We start from the raw sequence: 22,657 nt of genomic DNA on the forward strand, positions 1-22,657 counted from the left end.
TCAGATCCTTGATCCAACTCATCACTTGGGAGAAATGCAGCACCTGGCAGGAGCCTGATGCCAAAACCACGATGCTGCACACACACTGTGCAGCAACTGTTCCGTGCACCTGCACTCACCTTGCCCCCAAAACATAGCCTCAATGGCAACACCCACAATGGCAACTCACAGGCCCTTCTCACCCAGATTTGCCTCTATCACCTAAAGCATCCCTCCCCGGCACTCCTGCGTCACTAAACAACCTCTTCATCTCCTAAGTTGCAAGCTGGGTGCAAAAGGGGCCTACTTTGTGGAAAGACTCCGACAGCACCAAGCCCCGACGCAGGCCCGGGCCTCCCAGGGCTGTGAGGTGGGAACAGCCCAACGGCCGGCGGCAGGAGCCAGAAGCCAAGCCTTAACCGAGCACCGCAGCCTCCCGGCTTGCCTGTTCGGAGCGGTGCTTACCCCCCTGCAGACAGATACAATGACGGCAAGCCGGCAAACGACCACCCCGACCCCTCACAAACCACTCGCAGCTAGCTCTCCCCTCACGGCGGGACGGCAACTTCTCTCCTCACCCCACCCCTCCCCTCCGCATGCGCACACCACCACCAAAGCCACCCGCGAAGTAACAGGCGGTGCCTTGCGCGCCTGCGCAGAACACCCCTCCCCGCGCTTCCCCTTCCGCGCATGCGCCCCACCGCCCATTCCCGCTCCGTCTCCGACGCCGGCGCGCGCCTTTTCGCCCGGAACCTTGACACGGAGTCTCTCGGGGACGGGAGCCTCAGGCGTCCCTGACGTCACTTCCGCGCGGTCCCACCACCGTGGCCAATGGGAGCCTCCGCGCCCGGCCCCGCCCCACCCGTGCCCCCCCTCCCTCCGCCGTGGGGCCGCCGTCGTGCTCGGGGCCGCGGTGTTCAGACGCCGTAGAGGGGGAGGAGATCGAGGAGGAGGAGGCGGCGGCGGCGGCGGCGGCGGCGGGGGAGGAGGAGGAGGAGGAGGAGGGGGAGGGGGAGGGGGAGGGGGAGGGGGAGGGGGAGGGGGAGGGGGAGGGGGAGGAGGAGGAGGAGGGGAGGGGGAGGAGAGAGAGAGAGAGAGAGAGAGAGAGAGAGAGATGGCGGCGAGGGCTTCGGCAGCGGCGACAGCGACACGGAGAGCGGGCGGGCGAGGCACCCGCAGGAGGGAGGAGCTGCCGCTGCAGCCGCTGCAGCTCCCGCGGGTCCGCTTGGAGCAGTGACCGGCCGCTTCTCCTGCCGCCTCCCTCAGGCCGCGGTTAGCTTGGCTTTCGCCCCTCCCCGGACTCGCATTCGCCTCTGCCCTCGGCGGCTGCGGCGCTCCCTGCCTCCACGCCCGCGCGAGAGCACCGGCGGCGACGGCTGGGGACGACGGCCCGCGGCCCCCAGCGGCGGGGAGGCCTGAGCCGCCCCCCTCACGGGTGCGGGCGGTGGTAGTGAGCCGAGGGGTTCCGTCGCTTCGGTGGTGATTATGCGTGGTCGGCTCCGGGCCGGTGATCACAGCCCGTCGTCCGGAGGCCGTAGAGCGCCAGCGAGCCCTCCTAGATCTATCTGTCCTTCGGCTGATGTCCCCGCCGTCCCCCGCCTAGGCTAGAGTAAGCTGAGAGCCCGCTTCTCGGGAAGAGGGAAATCTACAGCCATGTATTTTCTCAGCGGCTGGCCCAAAAGACTGTTGTGTCCTCTGAAGTCCCTGGAGCATCCTCTTCACATCCAGACGGATCCCCAGAGAGCTTTCTTCGCAGTGTTATCCCCATCTCAGCTAAGCATCTGGTACTGCAGAGTGAGTATCCATTCCTCTGTTAGCTCTCAGACCCTGTTCCTCCAAATGAAAAGCCTTCTCATCTGTGAATTTTTTTTTGTTTGTTTTTGTTCCTGTTCCAGAAAGGATTGTAAAATTTGGGACTAAAGCTTACAGAATACATCATTATTTGTGAATCACAACAGTTAAGCCACGATGTTTACTGACAGCAGTATAGTGTTAAGAAAATATGTAAAATCAATCTACTTGGAGTTAACACCTGTTATTCCTGAAAATGAGACTTCTAACCAACTTTTTTTTTTACTTTGACTTTAATAGTGCATAAATTTAATTTGACTTTAAATAGTACATAAACTTAATATAAAGAGTGTTTGTAGCAATGCTTTTTTTGCAAATATGCTTCATCTCTTCTGCCTTCATATATTCTGTTTTACATAAAATAAGAAATATGAAATTTTTTTATAAAACACAGAACAGACTATAACATTCTGTGTAATCATATAACACGGAAATGTACAAACTTTTCTTTTTCTGAAAAGTTTAAAAGTTTTGTGGCCCTAAACAGAAGAATTGCCATGGCTTTTGCATGGAAGTTGCGGCTTTAGTAATATCCACTTTGAGACTATCTGAATAATTGACATTAAATGCCTTGCTTTTAATTCACTTTGAATTAGCGTGGTAACAAAAGTGGTTTTTGTCAGTTTGATTTGATGATGTCAATGAAACAGTTGTGATACTGACTTTAAATTTTGATGCTGGATCCTTTTAAATACTGCCTAGATTAGACCCTAAATCTGTCTATAAATATCTCCAACTCCAGATAATTTATAGAGTTCATCTCAGATTACAGGAGAAAACTAACAATCCAATTTTAGAAAGCTGATACTGAAAGGTGTCAAATGACAGTCATAGCCTTAAAATCTTGTTTTATGTTATGCTGAGATTTCATCACTTTACCTTGTGTTGTGCTCTGCGTGGCTGTTCATTAGTTCCTGGGTGGGGTGCTGATGCTGGTTTTTTAACCTATACAAGTATCCAATTAGGACATACCAGCCCAGTAACTATGCTGTGCGAACATCATCATGTGGCCTCTGTTTTTTTAGGTTTGTGGTGCATAGTGTAGGGTGTACGCTCTTACAGCTTTTGCCAGTTGTTAAACCTATAGTTGTAGTCCATTCAACAACTCATTTTCTTTTCCAGGAAAATACATAAAAGAGAACAGGCTCGTAGAGTGCTTCTCAAAATGTGCCCCGTTTTCTAGAATGTGTTTAACTTTATGGTCTACTTCCGAGGATGATGTACATTAATTTACATGCTTGGACTTGTTTGAAATGTTAAATGTTGTATAACTGGCTACAGACAGAGCACTAAAGGAATTCACTTGATGCAGAAAAGTTGAGCAAACTGTTTTCTGACAAAAAAAGGTCATTACAGTTTTTTAAATACATGTTAATTTAGTATGTAATAGAGGCTTTTGTGGAAGGTCCTGACTTTGCCAGGCTTGATCACTGGTTGATCTTAGACTAAAAAGGATGTTACAATCTCACCACCTCTGTGGACACCTGACCATTAGCAAATCCTGTAAGACAAAGGTTTCTGTTAAGGGCATTTTTAAAGAGAATCTCTCGCATTATTTTTATGCATATAGCTGGGGTTTTGGGTGTTTGGGTTTTTTTTTGTTTTGTTGGTTTTTGGTTGGTTTTTGAAGATGAAGCTTAAAATCATATAAAAAACAAACTTATAAAAAACAAACTAAAATTATTACATGCTAGAAAATGTTCCAAAGAAGGTACTTCCAACAAATGAAAACAAGGCTAAGTTCTGGTCAGGTTGAACTAATTCAATTTCTTGAAGTAGAAAAGCCTTCAGGCTAATGTTCTTGTTAAGACTTATTACTATCTCAACTATGTATGAAAGGTTTCATGTAAGAATGAGGTGATGAGGCATGTGAAGTTCTGTTTTGAATTTTTCAAGAACAGTGGGCCCTTTGAAATACTTCCAGGCACATGAATTTATATTCAGTATGTATATTTTTCAAGTGAGGTGGTAATGTTTAAACCTCCTTTTCACCTACCACGTGCTAAGAACTAATGGAACTAAGGAAAGTTTATCCCAGAGTGTGGATTGTTTTCTGGTTTGGAAACAATATAGGTATTAAGATTAGAAACTGGGGTAAATGGTGTGGGTAAAAATAGATGGAATTGTCTTAGTGTTTCTGAGCCAAAAAGTCCTTGACCATTTTACATACTACTTTGTCAGGAGAGATTAGATTGTGGATGGAAAGACCACTGATCAGTGGTGAATGTTTTTGATCATGCACCAGTATTGCTGAAAGATTTTTAAATACACCCCTCAAGATGTGTACATTTATTTATTTATGATTTATCTGCTTGTGCTACTGTACTATTATGCACATTAGCAAGCATACACAATATATAAATTAAAAAAGATTGAGGTAAAGCTGAGATAAACACATTTTTAATTTTTTGGTACAAAAAATATTTTCTTCTTGCACCCTGATGGATTGTATTAAATGCATTCCACTTTGGAGACCACTGTTCCCAGTGTTTTTCTTAAATCAGAAGAAATTTATGGCCTAGGTACCTCAGAAGATTCCTTGACACTAAGAGCCAATGAAACTGTTTTCATTGGCAGCATTGGAAAGCTTGTCAATGTTTTCATTCTGGTAATGTTAAGTACTTGGATGCGTGAAATGAGAAACTTAAATTCATGGAAGAAACTTTCTGAAATACTAAAATGAGGCAATTGATGTTTAATAGATTGACTGGGGAACTAAAGGTGAGATTGCATGAGGCAGATGTGCAGTCCTAAGTGTCATGATCTTTCCTGCTTGCACCTATATTTTAGTGGCTCTTATGGTGGACTAGTAATGGCTTTTACAGGGTTGTTCAGCTTGCTGAACAAGTAGAAACCTGTTTTTTTCAGCTCATGAAGGGATCAAAGGAGCATTGTAATTGGCTCCCTGAAAGTGTTACTCCCTTAACAGTAGTGGCTTTTAATTTTAAATTGGTTTGGTGATCTAATGAAATAAGAGCTTGAGGCAGTACAGGGAATTCTATATATTCACCCACAGGGCTCTAGATACTAAGGGAAGATGTATGCAACTGAGGAAGGAGGTGTAATAGAGGAGTGGAGTTCCCCCTGTAAGTCTTGAGGAGTGAACTGTGTGCAACAAGAATAGTCTGATGATGTACTTGTATGTGTAAATATAGTTCTTTCTTTAATCTTAACAAACTTGTGGCAATGACAGGAGTAAGTACTGGCCTTAAATGTTTAATTAAGTTGTTGGACTATCTGCTATGACTCTACCAGTCAAAACCAGTTTTGTAAGCTCTTTGAAGCCAAGAGTAGCTTGCCCCAACTACTCATTTTGAGGAGCATTTCTTAATTACATAGGCGCTTATCAGCTTATGATTTACATCTACCCTTGTTTTTAAACTTTCCTGTTTTTTTACGATCAGATCACCCAAATGAACTATAAGCTTATGGGAAAGCATGCATGTCAGAATCCTTGATTGTCAAATAATGTCTATTCATTGTAAGTGCTGAATAAGTCTGTATTCAGACAGCTCTCATAACTCAGTTACATGTTTTTCAGTCTTTTGCTATTGTAGTATTAGAATTGAGCTTGATACGTGGTTTAAATCTAAGCATACATGGTATTTAAAACAAATAGATCATAACAGGAGACTGTGCTTCTGTTACAGAAGTGATCTCCATAACCTGGAATTTTGGCATGCTGTTGAAGGAGTTACTTGTGACACCAGTGCTTATAGTTCATAAAATATATGAATAAATATATTAAAAATATGTAGGTGTTTTTGTAATCTTTTATTACAGGTGGACATTAAAAGAAGAAAAATAATTATGTTTTCACCATGCTTTTAGGATTGTGCTTTCATCTCAGAACTGTAAGATGAATAATTTACTGAATTCTTGTGGCCTTTTCCTAGATAGGATTAGATGCAATCTCTGTAGCATTTTTATCTGAAATTTGATTGCAAAATACACGACAGACATCTTGATAATGGTGTGTTTGTGTATTGTGAACAATATAACACAGATAGCATCAATGCAAACTAAGATGTCTTGCCTCTTCTGCTGCATTTTTTCCTTAGTAATTTAACCCCTGAGATGCTAACCTCTTAACTGATACCCATCAGATAGTTGTCTGACAAGGCAATTTCCTTTTATACATCAATAACAGTAACAGTTGTGCTGCTGCATCTATTATAAAGATGCATTTGTGGTTACATAATTAAAGAAATGAGAAATACCTGTTAGACTGATGGATTTATGATGTGAAATGTAAAATTGTCATCTGACTAGTCAGTAGGCCTTACTAGGTTTTCAGTGTCTCCTGTACTAATATAAAATAGATGACTTCTGAAAGATATTTCAGAATTACTTGCATGAAGAGAAAAGTGTCCTCAGTTATGAGTTTTGACAGCTCATTTAGTTGCACATAACAGAATCATTTGTCAGTATGAGACCAGAAATGAGGATAGAGAGTCTATTCTCCATCACAGGCAATTCCACTTAATCAAAATTTAGGCACTCGGCAATTTCTGCGGCTTGAGGAACAGCAAAGATCTATAGAATATGGCCTTTCTTATTGGCAATGATTTTGAGCTGTAGGTTAACTGAAAATATTCACCCAAGAGAGGTAGTGATGGCCAATTCTGATGCACTTTGGTTTTTTGAGCTTTTTCACAGTAGCTGACATGAAGCACAGTATCAGGAGCTGTGTTTGTTGTGTTTATTGGATGGATACTCTGCTGATTCTAAGCTTTGCAGCTGCTTTTAAAACTGAATTAAAGGAGTTATGTTTTTATAATTAACAATGCTTTTAGAAATTCTTTTATCACCACCTTGTATCTCTGTTACTGACAAAATGGCTTTTTGTGGTCTGTTTTTTCTTTCTTCTGGTCCTTACTAATGAATTTTCCACTTCCTTATGAGTGCATGCATGCTTTTCTCTATCTAACCTTTCTCATTTATTAGTTTGTACACTTACAAAGCTTCAGCCTTTGAAGTGGAGCACAGAGCATCTAACGACAAAATAAAGTGCACAGTGTCACCAGGCTTTTGGTTTTTTTTCTCCCAGCCTTGTCTTTGTCACTTAGATAGTAAGCTCATCAGAACAGTGTGGTTTTGATTTTTGTCTTGTGCCTACAGCCTAATAAAGCATTGAAGCATTTATCTTATGAAACTAAGCAGAAAATGCCTCTTGATTTTAAATGAGATTAATTTTGGATGCCTAGAATACCAAATTGTTAGGGATAAGAATACTAGGATTTTGACAATTATCTACAGCCATGCAGGTTCTTATATTGATGTTCCGTTAAAAAACCCAGACCCATTCATAATACCGTGTTGTCAGCTACTAATGCTGTTGCACATTCTGTGCAAATACAACAATCTTTGTCCTAGACATAACAGTTGTGAAAAGACTGATAGTCTTCCAGACATTCCGTGTGTGAAAGCTAAAATTAGATGTAAAAAATTATGTGGAAAGTAAATTAGTGATAGTGAATTGGTGGCATTAAAGATGAGAATCCTTTGAAAGAAAAAAGGAAGTAGTAAGGATTATGAAATTTACTTGGGTTTAAAATTCAAACTACTTTGGATTTATACTTACAATAAAAAAAAGCAAAATAAAAAGTGGAGTTCAGAGCTGAACATGTTGTCTATGGATAGGTAACACAAAACATTGAGAACTTCTCAGCACTCTTGGGTATTATTTGGGCAGAAATAATTGGATTCAGTGCAACTATCGGTATTCTAAAAAAATCATTTAACTTTTTGCAGTACGTAGGAATTTGAGTATGACTGTATCAGCTGCTTGATGCAACATTCTTAGAATTTAGGCAAGGATATGATTTTGCTATTAATATTTAATACAGATATAATAACTACTTTGTTTTGCATAAAAATTATGGGAATGCTTGTGTCTTAACAGGGACATCCATGGGCCTGAGCAAGAGTATTACTTCATATTTTTACTAATTTTTTTGGTGACTATAAATGGCAGTGTTCCTGTCTTGTTCTTTTTCCTTCTGGGTTCAAGTGAATTAATGGTGAGAGAGCAACTAAAAATAAAGGAGCACTAAGAAGTTTCAATGCCTGAATGCATACATGCTGTTAGGTGTTTACTTCTCAAACTTAGTCCAGTAGTTTCCACTGTATTTGCTGACCTACTTAACTTGTTAAATCCACTGTATGCATGGTTTATCATTAACCAGCAGCAGTCAAACCACAGAATCCAAATTAAGGAAAACTAATTTTTTCATTGTTTTATATTCTGTCAAACAAACAATGATTTTACCTCTCTCCAGTTGGTTAATGTATCATTTTCTTCGAAGCCCTTTAAACATCTCAATCAGGACAGACACTTGCTCCTATGAGGGCTGCTGTTCAAGTCTGTACTACTCGTCCTATTTAAAGATGACCTGTTGAAAGCAACTTTCACTTCTTAGTTTAGGGTTTAAATGTCTACTTGGTTTACATTTACATCAAATGTTGTAGAATTTTTGTATTCAGAAAAATGAAGCGATAATATCTCATGTCTAAGCTTGCTAAGAGGATTTGCTGCAGGGTTTGTATATCTCGATAGATTTCTTTGTAAAAACTACCTTATATGGCTCAGTGTTCTGAGACTACTTATGCTGCTCATAGTTATTGCTTAAAAAAAGGAAATGGGAACGATGGTGTATTTGGTCAGGTAGAATTAAGTAAAATAGTAACAATTATTTTAAATTGTATCATCATGGGTTTGGTTTTGTGTGTTGTTTTGTGGTAGTTTTTTTAATTGTTGACTTAGGTATTTTGTCCTGATGTTGATGTAGAGCTCATCTTTCCTAGTCCAAAGGAAATCTTACTGTACAACAAAAATTGATAATGAAACAAAAGTGAATTTTAAAGTAGTTTGAGTTAGGGATCTTTGCTCATGAAGCTAACTTGCTACTTTACTGTTTCATAAACAGTGCAATGCCTCAATTTCAGTATTGGTCATCCAAAACACATTTGCTTTCAGCTGTCTCTTGTAAATGTTGTCATAATCTCACATCAGTAAAAAAGGCATATTTTATGTTAGAAAGGCATTGTTGAGAAGCATAAAGATTTTGGAGTAAGAGCTCCTGCGGAAAGTGCTCTTGTGAAAAGGTAGCTAAAGTAGCTGAACAGTATACAAGCAAGGAAGGAGGTAATGTGTATTTAACTGTGGGAACAAAAAGTTCTGTTTTGCTTTTTTCAGTAACATTAATTAGAGCACTGGAGAATTTGTTTAGTCTGGTAATGATACTACATTGTTGTTAAGGCTATCTTTACTTTTTTTTTCCTTTTTTTTTTTCTTTTCTCCATTTTCGTTATCCTGTATACATCCACCTCTGCTGTTCTGTTCATAGGTGAGTGACAGCTTCTGTTTTGCCTGACCTTACATTCCTCCTGAGGGGCAAAATGTACTATATCAAAATGCTAGATTTTCTCTGCAGCACGTTGTGAAAAGCCAGATATGCTTCTTATCTATTTTTGGGAAGCTTTTGCTAGCTTTAAGTTGCAATTTGATTAAAGAATGACTTACTCAGTTCTTTCTTCCATAGTCTTCTGTTCTTTCTTCCTTAAGGACTGAAGGTCAAATTTACTTTTGTTCTGTAGACAAATTATTTTTTTTTAAACAACTCTGTTAGGCTATTTGCTATGTTTCTGGAATCACCAGTTTCTCCAAAAGCTGTGGCTCTGCCATTAATATGTACAGGAAGCAGATTTTAAACATTATAAAGAAGGAGGATCAATATCTTGGCTTATTTGAGGCAGTGTGCATGTTTTATTAGTTGTGCTTAAGTAGATTTCATTATAATTTTAGTAGCTGCATGCAGAAGTGTGAAGAGGGTAAAAACATGGAGTGTTCATGAAGCTGATGTGGAGAGTTGGTTTTTCCAACAGAAACAAATGTAAAGATTTAGGGAAAATTCTGTGTAATAGAGTCTAAATCCTTACTGTTTTTGTACAGGCTATGGGTTAAATATCTAAAACTAACCAGAGAAAAGCATTGTACTAACTAGGCCCTTATTTTTGTTAAAATGTGTGTTTAATGGCTTGCTCTGCTTGGGGCAAGTAATTAAAATTACGCTGATCTACTCCTGTTTGTAGAACGTACTTCTGTGACATTATACGCCTTTGGTCATATCAGATGTAATAAATTACTTCAGATGTAAAATGACCATTTCTCTTTCTCTTGCATGAGCAGAGCAGGATAGTGAGCTGCCCTGCTAGCTTCGTTAACCTTGTAGCAGTTTACACACTTGTGGGAAGCTTGTAAACCGGGATTAAGTTTTCAGTGTTAGGATTTTCCTCACATATGAAATAACGCTTTTGAGTTGTGGAGTATGTGGAAATAAATTGTATCAGTAAAATATTTATGGTTTAACCATTAGCTAGGTAGCCTTTGTGACCTGTTGAATTAGAAGTGGGTTTGCTTTCTGGTAAGAAAAAGAAGCTACTTAAATTGCAAAAAGAAGAAAATGATTGCTTGCACTCTTAATGTTAACTCCTCTAGTCCTCATCTGTAAGGCACAAAATGAGATCCGTCTAGAGATCAAATTGTGTAAATTTTAAGCTGCTGTATATGCAGAATATTATTCCAGGTTCTGAGGTGCAGCAGCAGCTTTCTTGTGAATAAATGTCACAAGAACATTACAATATAAATACTGTCATTATGTTCTGTAAAAGTAGCAATATAGAAAGAAAATTGTTGTGCATTAATGACCTTCTAAAACATTTTTTTGCCTGCTGCAAAAATGCTTGAAGCACAGACGTGCTTTAAGATCAGTTTCCATATCTGCACTAATAATGAAGATTACCAAGATTGTACTGTCACAAGGCAATTTTTCTCTGTATATCTAAGGCATTTAAGGTGGGTCTAGGCCAAGCAGTGAAAGGCTGTGTAGTTCATGAGAACAATCAATAAGATTATATTAAGAATAATCTATTTAATGTTAGATAATTTGATTTGCAAATATCTTCAAAAGAAGCCACATGAATTGAAAAAGCTGGTATAAATAGTTCTTAGGGTAAAGATTGGTTTGCTTGTTATACTTTGCAGTATAAATATTTAACTTTATTTCCAATAATTCAGTTCTGTGTGGGTGTGAAATTTAAGTAATAATGCTGTTTACAGGATGCAAAGTCATACTGTGATTTTACCAAGGCTAAGACTGCCTGTGTGATATTTCAGCTCCTTATTTGTATGTATGGTGAAAATATTTAATTACTTTGTTTCATACTGTTTTTCCTTTTAGATGAATTTGTTTGTAACTCTACTTTTTCTTAAGGGAAACTGAAGCAACTGATTCCAAATACAATAGTAGCAGACACCCACGTGATTTCTGGGTAGAATTAATGTTTTTAGATTTGTTGTACCAGCTTCTGCCATTTGAACAAGTGAATGAAGAACGGTATAAGTTGCCATCACCTGTGGTCCTAGTGGTGGATGACAAGCTTTGCCAAGCAGTTTCATTACTTTTAGCAAAAAGAGTGATTACTGTTTAGCCTTATGGATCCCTTGTGGGGTTTGGAGAAGTGTGTTCTTTTTGGTACAGAGTTTGCTGCTACAACTCTGAACTAAAACTGGCATTGATAAAGTTAGGGAGAGCATCTGTTATGAAGATAAGGGGAAACTTCTTCTACAAAAAGAAAAGTAAGGGTTGTTTAATTTAACTGGTGGCTGAGGAAATACAGTTGTCATCTAATATATATGCACATATTACACATTCCCCACCTCCCAGTGGTAGAGGGTAGCAGAAGGAGGAATACCTATCTAAGCTGAAAGCTATTATTGGTTCAAGAGCAAGAAAGTAGAAACATATTTATGGAGGAAGGATGTTTCAAAGCTCTGAAGCAAGGAAGGGTAACTGTCCATTAGGTTTTTGTGTCACAGCTCTCAACTACTTTAGTGAAAGGGAATGAAGACTTAGTGCCTATGATACCTTTGTCTGGGCTTTGTGACCCCAAAGCTCTTCTCCATTCCTGGGAGAAAAGGTGCTAATGGGTGCATCTCATCATATGCAAAATCTTTTCAGCAAACTGTAGAGATGGATTTTCTGCACAATTTCTGGCAACCTTTTATTGAAGACGTATAAAACAGATTTCCTGATTATCATTCTCTTTAATACAATGGCCCATCCATTTAGTAAAAACTAAGAAAATGGATTGTACCAAATACTCTGTGTAGAATATTTTATCCTAGCTAATTTGACAGTCCTCTTCATTATAGGAGCCTGTTTGAGATGCTTTTGTTCGTCTTAAGCATCAGTCACATGTTGTCTAACTTGAAACTACTTCTGTATTCTGTAATGATTCCTTTCTCGGCAAATTAAGTATCTATTTAAATGTCCTGGGTTTGAAAGAGTGAGATTAGGTATGAAAGTGTGGCAGGAGTTCTGCATAAACTCCCTTTAAAAGCACCATTTTGTAATGCATTGTCAAATATGCACTAATTTTTTAACCTCCCTCTTCAAGGGAAACGTGGTGTTGCTGTTAAGGAAACATAGTTATTTACAGTTATATCACAATATAACAAACATCCCATTTCTTCTGGATATGAGATTTTTTATTTTTTTTTTTCTTCCAGCCCAGTGTATTAATTGTAAGCTACAAGGAACTACCAAAAGCAGCTTCTCAGTTTGGACCTTATAAACAAGCAGAATGGCGGCCTGACAGCACCATGATAGCTGTTTCAGTAAGTAGAGTTTTTTCTTCTTACTGTGGTTAAACTATTGCAAAGGCAGTTTTGTATTACCAATCTCTGTGCTTATGCAAACTTGCAGATTATATATACATTTAATTGTTATTTATCTTGTGAAAACATAAAATAGTACCAAGGCTTTTTGGTAAGCTTCCTGTAGTAGTTTTCATTCATTTTTTTCTCCTGAAGAATGAACTACAGTTCTTTCTATTAAAATAATTTTGAGATATACCGGCTAGGGCTGATGCAGCATCTCATTACCTTAGTAATTTGGTCACAAAGAATAAGGGAATTTACAGACATGTGAATGCAAGAAATAGTTGAGGAGATAGGTGGCTTAAGCATATTTAGCTTGATAAATAGGGTTTACAGATGTTTCAGAAAGGTGTGTCTTAAGAGGTTGAAACTGTGGCTTTATTAAGGTGCAGTATCTTCTGGTGTTTAAAAAAATTGTAAGGCACTGAGAACACAGAAGCAAGGGCAGTGGTAGGTGATACTTAGACTCTCCAGTTAAGAGTCTTTAAGGTAAAGATGAGATCTTGTCTTGCATGGAAATAAAATCTTGTTTTGTAGCTGGTGCTGTGCTCACAGCAGTAGAGTTGACCATTTCAGCACCAGCACTTAAAAATTAATTCGAAGTCCAAGGTGGGAGTCCCACAACAAAAGTGGGAGTAGAGTTTATAGGAGTCAGAATGTGGGGTGATGCTCCTGGTGACTTTTGATCAGGTTAGGACCAGGTCTTAAATTAGGAAAGTTTCTTTATCTGGCTTTTAAAATCAAGGCTATTGTATATAAGATTTTCTTGTGAGAAGGTGCAGGAGAAAAGAATGATATCATTAAATTTCCCCATCAGAAGCTGATTACATGGAATTACAAACTGGATAACAATTACTGTATTTGTTGGTACACTGACTTCATCTCCTAATATAAACCATCTTTTGTGCTTAAAATGATGCCTGTAATGTAGTTTTTAGACCAATCAGATATTGTTATCTTAGTGGAAAATACCAGATGGTTTATTGAATAGTTCATGTCTCTACCAATATCATCATGACTGTAAATCAACTAAACTTCCTGTGCTCCCATTCTCTTATGTGTAATGCAGGGGTAGACTTTTCTGAGTAGTTGGTTTAGAATGTTTAAGTCACCTAAAAGGGTCTGATGGAATCAATGCAGTAAAGTATTCTGTTAGTGTCGGATTATATTTTCAGTTAGCAAATGCTAATAGTTACCAGGAAAGGCAAAAAGGAGACTTCTGTAACATTTACTACAAATAAAAAAGAATTCTTCAATTTTGTAATACAGCATATAATCACAAGTAAGCTATTCAAACACATTTTAATTACACCTTTATGCAGTAGTTCAGAAGAGATTTAGATTGTTACATTTAATTGCTTTGCATATCATGTTCTTTTCTGTGATGTTGGGATCCATTTGCTCAGAAGACCTTATGGTTCAGCTGACAGTCGGACTAGCTTTAATTTCTGCCAATTCAGTTACTGTACTTTCAAGTAGTTCTGCAGCTAAATGTACAGTGTTCTTTTTGGCAGATCATGTCAGAATCTAAATGCCCATAAAGTCTCAGTTTGTAAACTTAATTTTTACAAATTAAAATTCAAAATGATCCAACAGTTTATAAAATGAGTGTCATGAGATTTCTAATATTCTTCATGTTTCTTAGGCTTATATTGCATCTCCTGGGTGTACAGATACAAATAATACAGTCAAGGATGTTCGTTATAGTAGTTTTAACACCAGTTCTGTTTTGCAAGGTTTTTTTAATATGCTTTTGGAATATATATGAAGTTTAATTTGAAAGACTTAATGAGTCCAGTTAATGAAAGACCACATTTGCAAATATTGCTGATTTTGTTACAGAGAGACAGGGTGGAAAGGCAGCTTTGGGGGCTTAATGAAGAAGATGTTCCTGCTGATGCATAACACTTTGAAATTCTTTCCAAGAGAATAAACATTTTGTCCCTTCTTTGTGACTTTTTCTTAAGAAGAAAACTAACAAGTACAAATGAAGGAGCAATAACAAAGCAAGTTATTAATTAAAACAGTATAGTTTGTACTAGTAGTTTTGTTGAACTGAATTAACTTCACTTAATTACTGAAGTGTGTACAATAAAAATACTAGTTTGAAAGCTGAGTTAGGTGATAAAGTTTCTCACCTGTTATTACCCTGTGCTCTTGAGTTTTGTGATTTTAGTAGTTTTATGTAATAATAAAATTATGTTGTACTTTGTTTTTAAGAAAGTAGACAAAAGGCTTAGTATGTACTTATTAGCCAAGTGGTACATTCACTTATCTGTTTTGTTTTGGTTTGTGGGTTTTTTTGTTTGTTTTTTTGTTTGTTTGGTTGGTTTTTTAAATGACCTAATGATGGGGAGAGTAGTCTGGATTTAATGTCCACTAGAGCGGTGATAATAGAGTGTTTTTTGTTTCTGACTGCCAGAGTGTTCAGAGCATCTCTATGAAAATAAATCAATCTGTAGCGTATGCTCTGAGGTAACTTACTTGTACTGAAGGCAAATTTTGGTCTAGCATATAAGGCTTTATAAAATACCTGAAGTAGCTTGAATGGTATGCAGTTAAACAAACTTGGGCAGTTCTCACACTGTCATCATCCCCTAACAATTCTAATGTCTTTTACAACTGGTATCTTCTATTGCTAAACTGTTGGCACATTTTCGAAACTGATCTTCTTTTTTCCCCCTGATATTTTGTAGTTTCTTCTCTCATTGATGCATTTATAATTTTTCCAGTGTTACTGGAAAGTGCTTTGTTTCTTGTCTAGATTAGTACATACACCCAAGGCAGCTAATTCTAGTAGTTAAACTTGTGAATTGGGTAAGGATGTTTCAATATAGAGAAATATACAAGGCATTTTAGTCCTTCCCCTGCTACAGGTAGTGCTCTAATACAGACCGCTCTTAAACTGTGCATTCCCATAGCTAAGGCGGAGCTTTATTAAACATCATAGCATACCAGAAACCATCTAGTAAAATCCCTTCAAAGGTACTGTATGTTTTTACTTTTCACTGTCAGAGTTGAGAATGAATCAGGGAACAGATGACAGTGATGGTATTTTAGTAATTTTCGTTGCAACACAGACATTTGTAAAGCAATGTAGAAACTTATGTGAATGAATGTGATCAATTTGCAGGAAGCATATGGTTGAATGTTTCTGCATTTCGTCCAGCTCTTCACGCAATTTGAGGTTCTATTTAGAAATGAACCTGTAACAATAGCAACTTTGTTCTTTGAATAGTGTTCATTAAGGCCCTTTGTACCTTAATATCAGTATAAAGATACTTCACAGTATTGTTTTACTTTTCCTTCTAGGGTAGGGTAACTTACAGGTTAAATATTTAATGATGTAATGGAAAGAACCTGTAAAGATGTTAGAAATGAGCACATTTCTTTACCACATAATACCTGAACATGATATTACTGCACATAGAAAAGCTTCCATTTATTTTCAGCCTGTCTCAAGCTCACCATTGCAGTTCAGATTTTATTCTTGCATGAGATAGATACTTGCTTTGAATGAGAAAAATTGTGTTTCTTGGACTTTGAAGCTGAAACACAAATTTCTTTCATGATAAAGCAAAATGTTTGAGTAGGGAAAAACATGGCATCTGTGAACTAATAAACTAAGCTAACAAGAGTATTACTTTTTCCTTTATTCAGAGAAAAGGAAACCAACCTTGCAAAGCAACTTGAAACTATTCATTTCAGTGCTCCTTTTCTCCAGTAATAGTGCTTTGGGTACATGCCCAACCCATATTAAAACAATTGGGTAGAAACACTGTTTAACCAAAACGCATTTGCTGATTTCCTCAAAGGATAAATTTGTGCTTTGAACCAGTCATACTTCTTTGAACAACTAACCTTACTGGTCATTTGCCTCTCCTGTGCTTATACAAACACTGGATCACCTTCTAGCCATGAATGGAACATCTGATAACTAAATGATTTATATTTGTTTTCTGAATAGCATTATAGTTTGAAGTCAGTCTTCCAGGATAACAGAATATGACTTGGGATTGAATTATAGTAGAATTGTTTTTAGACACCAGAAGATTTTGAAAAGGTATTGTTGTATATAAAGATACTGTGTGACATGAGGATTTTTTTAAAACTGCCTGGGTGACCAACATTGAGAGGCAATGCCTAGCTTCTTTGCATTCTGTAGCGTCCATGTGTGTCAAACACCTGGAAGTCTTGCTCTGAAGACTTGCTACCTTCTACTACATGCTTTCTGCTTTAATTCTCTTCGTTGATGGGAATTGGGTGCCCAGGTTCTAAATATCTGATGTAGCTGTCTGGTTTTATGTATTTATATGAATCAGAGGAAAATTTCTGCTGGATGCATACATCAATAGTGGTGTCTTACCATTTTTCTACGTACTGAATGATCGATGCAGTGGGCTTTAAAGGCTTTTTTAAAGGATTTTACTTAGAATGAATTTCAACACACAGTTTTTCATCTGCAACTTGATGAGTGTGTACTTGTGTTCAATATATGAGACATGTAGAAATCAAAATAATCTGTGTAGATTTTACTCATGCAGATAGGCTAGATATATGTCTTATCAGTGTTTCTTTTTCAGACTGCAAATGGATACATCTTATTTTTTGAAATCCCATCAGTAAGAGACAAGTATCTTTATGAGCCAGTGTATCCCAAGTAAGTATTTCAAACTTTCTTTGCATCCCCACATTGTGGAAAAATAGGATTAGATGAGTCCTAAGTAGATTTTATGATAAAAAATATTTCCTTCCAAAATACAGTTTTTAAACTTGATGAATATATATGAAGCATCATTCCTGTGAGTTAGAGTCAGTTCAGAGGAGAAGCTGTTCTAACTGATTTGCTGTGTGCTGGTAGGATTCCTTAGGTCCATTTTATAAGCTCTCAAAATCCTAAATTGTAGGGTTAAAATTGTCTAATTTTATAATTTGAGGTAGTCTGTTGAATTGATCATCTGTAACAAGCTTTAATAATTCCTTTCGTGTAGCTTAGTTGAATAAGTCATGTTGATTAGGAATTATTAAGTGCAATTTTTTAATAGATTCCTCTCTGCCCCCCAACTTTGTAATAACTTTTGCATAATTTTGTAATAATTTTTGAAACAAATGGGGAATCAATATTTTGGAAACAATAGGGACTGTTTTTACTAAGAATATACAAGTATTTTAGGTGCAGTGTGTTATGTTGTCATTATCATCTGATTTTCCTTATTGTGAATGACAATATATTTTATCTGTTAAAACATGATTGTATGTTCAGTGATTTTGTGATTGACTAGTTGACTTCTCATGTGGCAAAACTGGAAAATATGTAGGAAAAATTCAAACCTTAAGAGGTGTATTTATGTGAGTCTGTGTGTGTTTGGGTAGGCAGAATCTGTAGTCATTGATTGAACCAAATTTGTCCACAGGAATAATAAAACGCTCTTGATTTCTTATTGGCTAGAAACTTGTGGGGTTTTTTCATATTCATAAAACTAAAACTAGTTAAAGTCGATTGGTAGCTGTTTCCAAATGATCATCTATGAGGAGTATTGGATAACCTATGATGTCATGTACGAGGCAAAATTTTGATTTTTTTTTTCTTTAAACCATAACTGTTAAACTATGAAAATTTAAAAAATAAAAAATCAGGTCTTCACAAGCATTCAGATTTTAAATCTCAATTCTTTTACAAGTGCTTATAGGAAGAAATAATTTGGCAGGTGGTAAATGATTTCAAAGCAAATTCTTAATCCATTGAGTGGAAAATTTTGTGTGAGTTACTACTGTAATTCATCTTTTGGCATGTGAAATAGCCCTCTGAGTGCTGGAAGTAAATGGAATTTACTGTTGCAACTTATTTATCTATTTTCCAAAAACTTAAGACTAATGTAGACAAGTTATATTATTTGCTTTTTCTGTGATTGAATAGTATTTTTCAAACTGATTTTCACATCTGACTTGCTGTCATCAGAAAAAAAAAAGGCAAAAAAAAAAGCAGACAACTTGATACTGCAAGCTGTTGAAATAAATAAAGGGATAGTATATCTTCAGCTCTACATAATGAAAAAGACTAAACAGTAGTTTATGGGATGTTATTCTTGTTCTATTTGGAAAGTTGTTTTTTTTTAATTGGCAAAATCTGAAAATATATGGAAATATGTATAAAATATGCAGTAAGAGTGAAAAAGAAGCTTTGGAAAGTTTGTTTAGATGTGCCATGTGTAGGAGGATTTGAAAATATCTGTTAACCTGTCAGTGACTAACCAGTCTAACCTTTATATAAAATATTAGTAATTGATTTGTGTTGTCAACCTAAAAGTGCGTGTTTTATGAAAAAGTCTTTCTGTTCGCTGTGTGTTGAATGGTCAGGATTTTAAGATGCATTTGTATAGACCAAAAAGGTATAATGCTGATTCTGTGGATCAGTAAGACAAGGTGTTTGTCCTTAGAGTGTTTGTGATAGGTTGCTCACAATCTCCTAAGACTAATGCATGTCCTTAACTTTAAGAAGATGAATGATCTCACTGAATTTACTGGGATTACTAGTCTGTCTATATTTAGCCCTCAATTTTGAAAACCTACATAACATTACTGCTGTTCTGGTTGTATTAGATCAAAAGAAAGACACAAGCATTTGTGCGTGAATTATGCCTGCTGTGATTAACATGAAATTATTCTGTAAGGTTTTATAATGGGATGAACTTTTTTTTGGTGCAGATACAGTGCACTGCCTGTAGGTAGTTTCACTAATTCACTTTGTAGATCGAATACTAAAAAAACTTAAACACACACACCCCCGAATCCAAAATGAACAAATAGACCAACTAAACCAAAAGCCTAGAATTGAAACTTTTCACTGTCTTTTGGCATATGCTCATTTTCCAAAGACATTATTTCACTGAAGTACTCGGATTTCATTTCTACTGGACTGAACAATACTAAATGAATTTTGTTAACTCTGAAGCCATTAAAAATCAGTGAAAGGCTTTGTATGTGATATGCCTTGTGCTTGAAAGCAGACATCTTACTGTTTTCTCCCACTATAACAGTGTGTTCTTGGCTCCTTCCTCTACGTTGGCAGCAGTGACTATGCAGCTGTGCCTGAAGCAAAGTTGGGTTGCTCACCCGATGGGGAAACTAAAACTGCCTGTTTCCCTTCTTCACCTCTCCCCATCCCCTCCTCTGGATTCCAGTAGCTTATCTTGCAAGTTGGCATATAATAAAAGGCTGGCATTAGAAAATGGTGACCTTGAAGTAGCACTGAGTAGCAGCGCTGGGTGGATCAAAAACATGGACTGACTACTCAGTGATACTTGTATGATAATTTTCCTATGATACTTCATGATAAAGCGATTGCTTGCAACGTTTTAACTCTTATTGAAATTTTCATTATGACCAGTCCAGCTCTGTTTTATGTGGTTATTTACCAGTGTTAGGCAAAGTGAGTGGGAGAGCTTACGCTCTGCAAAAATCATCAAAGATGTAAGGCTGTCCTTGCATTAGTGGTGTGATAGGACAGCTGCTGGAAACAAGTCAGTAAAAACAGTGAAATGCATGGACAACAGGTTCAAATGCAGGTCTCCACGCTTTGCATACTTGAGGTAAAGGTTTTTTTGTCTTCCATTCTTCTCTCTGGACACCTTCACAACATTCCAGAAAGTTAAAAGATGTAGAATATCATCAGTTGTGGGTTTGGGGTTTTTTTTGGTTGGTTGGTTGGGGGTTTTTTTACCTAGTGAGTACACTTCTGTCAGTGCTCCTAAGAGTTCAGTCTTACTCTACTTTTTAAAATTACAGTTAATTCTTAATGGTGATGAAATGTCCGTATCTACTAACTTTTTGTAAACAGAATGAAACCTGTTCTCTAGTATCCTTTCATTAAATAATAATGGCCAGTTCTGTCAGAAACATAAAGTTTCAATGTAGTAACTACAAAAATAAAGAACTCCCTTAATACAACTTCAGCTTGAATAGAATTCTGAAGCAGTGCAGGTCAACATAATGAGGTTGTCGTGCACTGGGAGTACACACCAGTAACTTCCTCAGCTGTGCCAAAATCCTGGTGCAAGATTTTCTAGTTTAGGCAGTATCCTGAAGTTGAACTTGCAGCTAGGTTTGATCCCATACAAGTGAAAACATTGAGAAAGGTTCCATTTAAATTCTGTCAGCTTAGCTCTTATTTAAATGAAATATATGTATATTACCGTAAGTGAAAAAAGAATGTTGGAAAAGCAGGTGATAAGGTATAGACAACCACTTTCTTGACTTTATTTTTGCAGTCTTGCAGATTGGGACACTGGTAGCTGCAGTAAAGTTACAGCTTTATGTGGTATTGGTTTTTTTTAAATAACTGCTTTAAAATTTGCTTGAGAATGGTTTAGCCTTCATTCGAAGAAAAGGACCAAAAAAAGTTGCTGAAAGTAAAGTTTGCTCCTCATTCATCCATATGGGAGAGGGATGTTTGTGAAGAAAACTTACAGTGCTTCCAGTTTATAGTTGTCATTACAGAGTTGTTACTATATATGGCTGTTGAGCAAGATGATCCAGAAGAGCTTGCCTGTGTTTGATCTGTTAACAGAACTATTCTAGCATACTGTCAATTGTGTAAACTGTAATTACACTTGCAAAAGTTTTTTGCTAGTACAGCTTGAACAAAATGCATCAGCATAAACAAAAAACAAACAAAACTACATGGGAAGTGACAGAAACACTTTTGCTGTTTTTCACTCAATAGTATACCTAATCACAGTATGATTATTTTTTTAGGGCCATGTCTCTTTCTTCTTTCCCAATCTAATCGACACAGGTTTAGTAGAAGAGCTAAAGTGTGCATTGAAGCTAAGCTCTCATCATGTTTGAATACAAGAGTCTCTGCTTCCCCTTATCTTTTAGTAGTGTGAAATAATCAGATTTTGGAAAGTAAGGTTGAGTGAACTCCCCCTACCCCCTGCTCTTGTATGTTTAAAAATAGCATCAGAGTCTAGGAAAATGAATTTCCTGTTTAAAAATGCCCATTTGGCATGACTTCCTCCTTTTCATATCAACCTATTGTAATAGTCTTTATATTCTGAAATACAGTGTTTTAATGGAAGTGCTGGAATTCAAGATTACCAATGTTTGCGGCAGGAGCCTGCAAAACCTTTTGTTTGTTCTATCAATATCTGAGGGCATAGCTCTTACAAAATGGAGAATATATGAAATAATACTTTAAGATGGTTGAGTGGGAAATTCTTTTTAAATGCTAGCTATTTTATACCTTTCGAGGTTTAATCAGTTTAAGATATACTTATGTAGATACGGTAAGGGTTAAAGAACTATCCTGTTCAGCATTATGCACATTTTATGTAAAATCTATTATTAAATTAATGTGATAAAACAAGTGCTGTTATCATAAGCGCAGCATTCTGTCATGAATTTTGAGTATTTATATATAAAAGAGGAAGCTTTTAAAATTGTTGCTGGTAATTAATAGGTTTTTTTGTCAAATTGTAATATTTTAGGAATGTTACGAATTGAAGGAAATACTTCTGTCTCTGTTGGTATTTGGCTAGGAATTGCTAGTCTGTTCTTGGAATGAACAGACATTCATGCTCAATGAAAACCTTAAGTATCCTGCTTAATTTGTTAGACTAAAAACAGGGGAAAAAAGCAGTATTTGTCAGGGGTTTTTTGTTTGTGGTTTTTTTTGGGGGGGAGGGTTTGTTTTTTTTTTTAAATTGAATAGTCTGCAGCTTCATTCCAGCTCTTAGAGACTTTGCTCTAGTTCAGAGCAGACTTGGAAGAGAACCAGTATTGGCCATTAGCCCACATTCTGGGATACTTGCCTGCAGTAAGCACAAGTACAAAGTCGTGCTTCAATTAGTTCAGTATAATTTTACCACTGTATTACTGAAGTCATTACAAGATAAAACATGAAGAAAGCGTATGTATGGTAATAGAACGGTAAAATAAAATCAGTCTCCACCTGTGATATGCTTAAGAAAAGTGGCAGTGCATACAAGCAAATTTGTAGCTTTGTAAGCTGTGGCAAGGTATGGTAATATCTTTTTGAGGAGTTTCCAAAGGAGTTTATACAGATATTCCTTTGTGTCACAGTGAAGAGATGTGCAACACCAT

At 37.2% G+C, this 22,657-nt stretch overlaps 1 protein-coding gene across 4 annotated transcripts in view; it reads left to right on the forward strand.

Moving 5' to 3' along the window:
* Positions 1-1,049: 1,049 nt before the first annotated feature.
* RIC1 (RIC1 homolog, RAB6A GEF complex partner 1) overlaps positions 1,050-22,657 on the forward strand; it is a 50,143-nt gene continuing 28,535 nt past the window's right edge. For 3 of the 4 annotated variants that reach the window (XM_054810954.1, XM_054810955.1, XM_054810957.1), the window contains exons 1-3: positions 1,050-1,773; positions 12,404-12,511; positions 17,137-17,213. In XM_054810954.1, coding sequence (XP_054666929.1) covers positions 1,633-1,773; positions 12,404-12,511; positions 17,137-17,213 — 326 coding nt within the window. In that variant the 5' untranslated portion in view covers positions 1,050-1,632. Of the gene's footprint in view, positions 1,774-12,403; positions 12,512-17,122; positions 17,214-22,657 lie in introns of those variants that run through there. The other variant, XM_054810956.1, reaches the window with a different exon arrangement.

This window comes from Grus americana, chromosome Z (assembly GCF_028858705.1).
Source record: "Grus americana isolate bGruAme1 chromosome Z, bGruAme1.mat, whole genome shotgun sequence".
Lineage (NCBI taxonomy): Eukaryota > Metazoa > Chordata > Aves > Gruiformes > Gruidae > Grus > Grus americana.